The 8,220-nt window shown below is 44.0% G+C and overlaps 1 protein-coding gene across 4 annotated transcripts in view; it reads right to left on the reverse strand.

Moving 5' to 3' along the window:
* Window positions 1-8,220, reverse strand: part of zmym2 (zinc finger, MYM-type 2) — an 80,010-nt gene that overhangs the window by 59,905 nt on the left and 11,885 nt on the right. For all 4 annotated transcript variants that reach the window (XM_061926102.2, XM_061926099.1, XM_061926100.1 and 1 more), the window contains exon 2: window positions 2,541-3,131. In XM_061926102.2, coding sequence (XP_061782086.1) covers window positions 2,541-3,116 — 576 coding nt within the window. In that variant the 5' untranslated portion in view covers window positions 3,117-3,131. The remainder of the gene's footprint in view (window positions 1-2,540; window positions 3,132-8,220) is intronic.

The following is an 8,220-nucleotide window of genomic DNA, read 5'->3' on the forward strand; positions in this document are numbered from 1 at the left end:
CCGAGGATGTCGTTGTGGCTTGTGCAGCCCTTTGAGACACTTGTGATTTAGGGCTATATAAATAAAGATTGATTGATTGATATACACCATTTCAATATATGTCACCATGGAGACATTCATAGATCATCTACATCATATACACCATTACAATATATGTCACCATGGAGACATTCAATAATCATCTACATTATATACACCATTTTAGTATATGTCACCAAAGACACCTCACATGTTTATTTATTTTGTTTGCATTGGAACAACACAAAAAAACAGGGGAAAAAAGCCAAATCTGTTATTATTTTACACAGAAGTCCGTGGACAAAATGATGCAGAAATGGTTGAGTCAACTTTTCTCCATTTGAACTGGCTGCCAGTGTGATTTCTATATTGCCACACCTGTTACTCGCTACAGGTGAGTTTCATTACAAATTAAAGGAGCATCACATGCTTGGAATACAACTATTTATTACAATTTTGAAAAAGTGCCAATCATTTTGTCCCGTCCATTTTTTGGACTTCTGTGTAAAATAATATCAGATTTGGCTTTTTGTTTTTTTGTTGTTGTTGTTGTGTTGTTCCAATGCAAACAAAAGAAATAAATATGTGAATAAACAATGCATTTGTCATTTCTACTATTTCCTGGGAGAAGTGCAGCATTATCTGACACAAATGCAGGAGTGCATATATTTTTGGCCATGACTGTACGCACTAGAGATGCGCGGTTTGCGGGCACAACCGCGGAGTCCGCGGATTATCCGCGGATCGGGCGGATGAAATTAAAAAAAATTAGATTTTATCCGCGGGTCGGGTCGGGTGGTTGAAATTAAAAAAAATTAGATTTTAAATAGATTCAGGCGGGTGGCAGTTAAACCAATTGGGAAATATATATACATAGTTAAATGTTGTTACCCACATACGAAAAACGAGCAGGCACCTGCAGCATATGCCACAACAGAAGAAAAAAAAAAAAAAAAGAGATGGACACTTTTACGGAGCGGAGAAGGGACGCCTCGCCGGGGTCCGGGACCGAGGCCCCTTCCCCCGAGAGGGCCCCACCGGGAGCCGTAGCTGAGGCGATCCGCGAGAAGGGCCCGACGCACGTCCAGGGTCACCACCGCGCCCACCGCACCGACACCCCGCCTCGTCCGCCTTCGCCGCGGCCGGCGTCACGCGCAGCAGGTAAGCAGCTTACCTGCCCGCCACCCCTGTTGCCGGGGGTGCGTAACAGGGGTCACTCCGTGCGCAGTGCGCTCACGAAAGGGGTGGGGCTCACCCTGGTTGATATAGACAGCAGGACGGTGGCCATGGAAGTCGGAACCCGCTAAGGAGTGTGTAACAACCCACCTGCCGAATCAACTAGCCCTGAAAATGGATGGCGCTGGAGCGTCGGGCCCATACCCGGCCGTCGCCGGCAGCGAGACGCGCTTGGAGGTGCGCTCAGCGCGGCTCCCAGATGATTGCGCACTGGTGTGCGTCTGGGTCGTGACAGCGTGGCACGTGAATGTCTGTGCTGCATTGGATCAGTCTCCTTTCTTTAACAGGCAAAAGCTTTATAACCTCACTAATGCCTTGCATCGTCTATATTAGATATATAACAACGGGCGGGTGCGGGCGGGTGCGGTTCTGATCAAATGTTACATCGGGTGGATGGCGGATGGTTGACGACTTTCTGATGCGGTTGCGGATGAAATAATTGCCTATCCGCGCATCTCTAGTACGCACGTACTATCAATGTATGTATTATGTATGTATATATGTAGTATGTGTTTATATATTATGTATGTATATATGTAGTATGTGTTTATATATTATGTATGTATATATGTACCGGTAGTATGTGCTTATATATTATGTATGTATATATGTAGTATGTGTTTATATATTATGTATGTATATATGTAGTATGTGTTTATATATTATGCATGTATATACTATGTATGTATGTATGTATGTATGTATATACTATATATGTATGTATGTATGTGTGTGTGTGTATATATATTATGTATTTATATAATATGTATGTATGTAGTATGTATATACTATGTAAGTATATATTATGTATGCATATACTATGTATGTGTATGTATGTATGTAGTATTCATATACTATGTATGTATGTATGTAGTATTTATATACTATGTATGTATGTACAGGTATGTATATACTATGTATGTATGTATGTATCTACATACTTTGTATGTATGTATATAGTATGTACGTACATACTATGTATGTATGTATGTAGTATTTATGTATGTATGTATGTAGTATTTATGTATGTATGTATGTATATACTATGTACCGTATGTAGTATGTACGTACAAACTATGTATGCGTGTATGTAGTATGTATCTACATACTATGTATGTATGTATGTATGTAAATACTATGTATGTATGTATGTATATACTATGTATGTATGTATGTATGTATATACTATGTATGTATGTATGTATGTATGTATGTACGTATATACTATGTATGTATGTATGTATGTACGTACATACTATGTATGTATGTATGTATGTAGTATTTACCTCTGGTCCTGGCTGCAGTGATGTCACTGAGGTGATCATCAGGTCCACCTGGGCGTCTTCACCTGCTTCTTCTTGGACGGCATCCTTCTGGTCCAGCGTTGCCACATTGGCGATCCGGATGCCCGAATCCGCTTCTGTGCTGCCAAAGGAGGCGGGCGAAGAGCCACCAGGGGGCGCCAGCGAGGGGGAAGGCGCTGGCTTCTCCTCCGACGACTCCTCGTCATCGATGACGATGGGCTCCGTCGCGGCGGGGTTGGAGGACTCGGCGGCGTCGGGCGTCGCTACTGCAGACGCGTCTGCCGTGGCGTCGGGGGGTTCCGCGCCCTCCGGCGTTTCTTGGGAAGACGGGGACGCTGGTGGCTCGGGCGCCTTGCCCACCACCAGGACGACTTCGTCGTCATCGTCGGCGCAGCCCTCCTTTGGAGCCTGGTCATCTGTTGCCGTGGAAACTGACTCTGAAGCCACCACAATGGGAGGCGTGGCTTGCTGGCGAGGGGAAGGGGTGGCATCCATGTGCTCTACTGGCTCCCCCGCCTCCTCCGCAACAGCGGGGTTTGGTTCCGACTCCCCATCCATCACTGAGGCACGCACCTGGCAACGCAAACAGCAATTAGCCCTGGCTTTATGGCGCAGGTGTCCCCCGAGGAGGCAAACACCTGAGACCCTCCGCTTGTTGACACCGAAATGAAACCAAACTTGAATGTGAACCTGACTTGTTTTTGCCCTGCACTTCCTCTCTCTCACTTTCAAAATAAAAGCCACCCCTGACAATGGGCTTTTGTGTCAATGATTAACAGCTGCGCGACGTCGCAAATCCTCCCCTTCGTCTCCTTCTCCTCCTCTCACCTGCTGCCCTCCGCATCCCTCCCCCTGCTGCTCGTCACTCCCGGGCCTGTTGCCTCGGCAACCCGCCAAGCTACACCTTGGTTGCCAGGGCGACAGCGAGGCACACCGCCGACGTCGCCGCAGGGACACGTTGGCGAGGCCGCCACAAATGAGACATTGTTGCCACGCCAGCGGACGCCGGCCGGTGTCGTCGTGCGACGTCCAAACATCCACGTCCTTTTCAGCTGTCGCGCTCGTGAGAGCTTCAAGGCCCGGGTCAAAAATAGGAAATATTGCATCCTGTATAATGCCAAATGATGCAACAATGGGGGGGAAGTGCGCCCCCGGAGGCACCCCCTTTTGTGCGGGTGCCATTAAGCACTTTCCTTGTTTCTGCAGTGCATCATTCTTGTCTGCCGAGCGGTCAGAGTTCACAAGGGCTGGTCATGTGACAGGAAGTGCAGGCCGTCACAGCAAGTGAGCAGTTCTGGACACGTTAAAAGCCCCACAGTAAGTCCTAATGTAATGTGACATACCATACATTCCAGACTACAAGCCGCTACTTTTTCCCTACGCTCTGCACCCCGCGGCTTATAAAATGGCGCAGCTATGGTGCAGTCCTGAAACTATCAGCGAGGTGTTCAGTGAATAATCTGGCACTGAACACCACAAAAACCAAGGAACTCATCTTTGACTTCAGGAAAACACTGCAGACCCCGCCCCCCTCTACATTTTTTTATTTTCCTGAGGGAACTCTCCTGAAGGAATCAATAAAGTACCGTATTTTCCGCACTATAAGGCGCACCTAAAAACCACAAATTTTCTCAAAAGCTGACAGTGCGCCTTATAACCCGGTGTGCTTTATATATGGATAAATATTAAGATTCATTTTCATAAAGTTTCGGTCTCGCAACTTCGGTAAACAGCCGCCATCTTTTTTCCCGGTAGAACAGGAAGCGCTTCTTCTTCTACGCAAGCAACCGCCAAGGTAAGCACCCGCCCCCATAGAACAGGAAGCGCTTCTTCTTCTACTGTAAGCAACCACCCGCCCGCGTAGAAGAAGAAAAAGCGCGCGGATATTACCGTACGTTTCATTTCCTTTGTGTGTTTACATCTGTAAAGACCACAAAATGGCTCCTACTAAGCGACAGGTATCCGGTTCATGAAAAGACGCAATCTCTCCATCCGCACACGGATTACTATTTCACAGCAACTGATATTCCTGTGAACCGCACTGTGGATACAACGGGAGCACGTACGGTGAATATTCGCACCACAGGGAATGAGAAGTCATCCTTCACTGTGGTTCTAGCTTGCCATGCTAATGGCCAGAAACTTCCACCCATGGTGATATTCAAAAGGAAGACCTTGCCAAAAGAGACCTTTCCAGCCGGCGTCATCATAAAAGCTAACTCGAAGGGATGGATGAAGAAAAGATGAGCGAGTGGTTAAGGTAAGTTTAAGTTTACGCGAAGAGGCCGGGTGGCTTTTTTCACGCAGCTCTGTCCATGTTGATATACGATTCCATGCGCGCCCACATCACGCTGGTTTTAATATATTATTAAAGCTTGACTGACCTATCTGACTGTTTTTTTGACATTCCTTTAGCGCAGTTAGATGCGGCTTACAACACGGGGCGGCTTATAGGTGGACAAAGTTTTGAAATATGCCGTTCATTGAAGGCGCGGCTTATAACCCAGGGCGCCTTATGGTGCGGAAAATACGGTACTATCTATCTACATCAACGGCGAGGACGTGGAGAGTCAGCTCCTTCAAGTTCCTCGGCACCCTCATAACTGCTGACCTCTCCTGGACCCAAAATACAACTGCGGTCATCCGGAAGGCCCAGCAGTGACTCCACTTCCTGAGGGTGCTGAGGAAGAACCGACTGGAGAGGCAGCTGATGGTGACCTTCTATCGCTCGGCTGTCGAGAGCCTGCTGACGTACTGCGTAACAGTGTGGTACGCCAGCTGCACTGAAGCAGACAAACAGGCGATTCAGAGAGTCATAAAGTCTGCACAAAAAAATCATCGGCTGCCCCCTCCCCTCCCTGAAGGATTTACACAACTCCCGCTGCCTCAACAGAGCAAAAAGCATCCCAAAGGACAGCACACACCCTGGATTCCACCTGCTACCATCGGGCATGCGCTATAGGTGCATCAGAGCCAGAACAAACAGACTCAGAGACAGCTTCTTTCCCAGAGCTGTCACCATCTTGAACTCTAACGTATAATAATAATTCACCCCTATACAATATCCTACCCTAATACCCTACTGTGCAATATTACCCTTCGAGTGCAATACTTCCGACACTGATTGTTATTTATTACTGCGGTACTCTTGTCTTGTTCTGTATATTGTACAGTATTTTGTATTTCTATAGTGTTTTGTATATTGTACAGGATTGCTTATTATTTTTATTGGATAGTAGTCTGTTTATTTCAATTGTTAGTTTTTTCTTTATTACCTGTTGTGTAATTTAATTTATTTTTACCCCATATTTGTTCCCACTACCGCACCTTAACTTGGAGTCCTTAATCTCGTTATATGCAAATATAATGACAATAAAGTCCATTCTATTCTATTCTATTCTAATTTATGGATTTTTCTTCACTAACAGCTATGATAAAAGAGTTTTCAAAGAAAAAAACTCAAACAAATACAATGAGATGGTGCCATCTTCTGGACGAGTTTGCTCACCGTCCTTCCATTCTGTCTTCTATCTGTCCATAGCGATTCTACTCGTATGGATTCTTCATTCATCGCTCCAAGCAACGTTTGGAAGTTTTACAATGTAACTAAAACAATTCTTACTTACTAAAGCGTCCCATGTGTGATGTCTGTAGGAGTGCTTTCATGCATATTTGTACGTGCTATCGTAATGTAAACAAGCTAGCGTCGGTAGCATTAGCTAATATGCTAACACGTGTTTGTGTTAGTATTATTAACTTACAATGACAATCTTTTTGTAATGTTTCAGTAAATTCACCAAAACGTATATATTAGGGATGTCCCGATCCGACATTTGGATCGGATCGGCCGACAATATTTGCAAAAAAATGCGTATCGGCAAGGCATGGGAAAATGCCGATCCAGATCCAGTTTAAAAAAAAACTCCGGTCCGTGTTTTCCAACGCACCAATTTAAATAATACATTCCACTTTTCTGCTGCTCCCTAATTTCCGTTCCGCATTTTCCAGCACACCTTCAACACATCCACACACAGGTCTGTGAATTCTCACGCAGTTGCTTTTAGCTGCTGGCATTACACGACATGCTCTTCTCACTCTTTCCTGTGTCTCCCTCTTACAGACAGCGAGCGCACCTTCTTACACACGTCACATACTGTCACGTCATACGTCACATACGTATACGTCCTCTCCCAGCAGAGAGCGAGGTAGCAGCATGGCTAACGTTAGCTGTGATGCTAGCGCAGCCGCTAAGGTGCGCGCCTGCTCAAGCGTCCTCTGCGCACGGCAAATCTATGCCACGCACAAAATCAAATAAAAAAATAAGCGCATAACAATTTTCGACACACGGACACGACAGAGAAAACAGTTTTCGTCATCATTGTTCAAATATTGTAAGGTCCGTCGAGACGCTTATCTCCATTCGGGGCCACACGTCCACACCATCGCCGAGGCAAACATTTCCACATCAACACCGTATGAAAAAAATTGTGATTTTTTTTTAGTTGTGATTTCCCTCTTTGCATGAAAGTTTAAAAGTAGCATATATTAATGCAGTATGAAGAAGAATGTTTTAATGTAGACATGCAAGCCTTGAAAGAACATTTTGAAAATCAAGACTACATTTCCTGCAAATGGGTGCATTTCTACCCTATATTTTAACTTTAGATTTATTCTCATATCAAACTCTTTTGGCTGTCTTTTTGACACTTACATCCGGCGCCCCCCTCCACACCCTGGATTATAAATAATGTAAATAATTCAATGTGATTATCTTGTGTGATGACTGTATTATGATGATAGTATATATCTGATAGTATATATCTGTATCATGAATCAATTTAAGTGGACCCCGACTTAAACAAGTTGAAAAACTTATTGGGGTGTTACCATTTAGTGGTCAATTGTACGGAATATGTACCGGTACTTCACTGTGCAACCTACTAATAAAAGTCTCAATCAATCAATCAAAACACATAGAATCATCATACTGCTGTGATTATATGCATCAAGTGTTCATTCAAGGCTAAGGCAAAATATCGAGATATATATCGTGTATCGCAATATGGCCTTAAAATATCGCAATATTAAAAAAAGGCCATATCGCCCAGCCCTAGTTCAATGATGCCATTTCTGTTTGTCATGTATAATTTTGTCTATTTTGTGTTTATCCTTGAATAAACAGGTCAGTTTCTTGTTACCAACCATTGTGTATTATTCAAACTCCCCTAATTCAGCTGGCTAGTTGTTATCAAGAGTACTAAAACCCTTTTCAACATGATTCTGACAACTAAGTAGGCTAAATAACTTTAAACTTTAATACATGCTCGGATAGGCCAGTATCGGTATCGGTCAGTATCGGTATCGGATCGGAAGTGCAAAAACACTATCGGTATCGGATCGGAAGTGCAAAGACCTGGATCGGGACATCCCTAATATATATATATATATATATATATATATATATATATATATATATATATATATATATATATATATATATTTCACCTTTGAACTAGTGAGGAGTTGTTGTATGACACGTGTTTAAAAATATATCAATATATCGCCCAGCCCTAATATATACACATACATACATCAGTGTTGCCCACACATTCATTTATTTGTGGCGGCCCGCCACGAATGGATTTTTCGGCTTTTGACTCGC

Source organism: Nerophis lumbriciformis, linkage group LG31 (genome assembly GCF_033978685.3).
Source record: "Nerophis lumbriciformis linkage group LG31, RoL_Nlum_v2.1, whole genome shotgun sequence".
Taxonomy (NCBI): Eukaryota; Metazoa; Chordata; class Actinopteri; order Syngnathiformes; family Syngnathidae; genus Nerophis; species Nerophis lumbriciformis.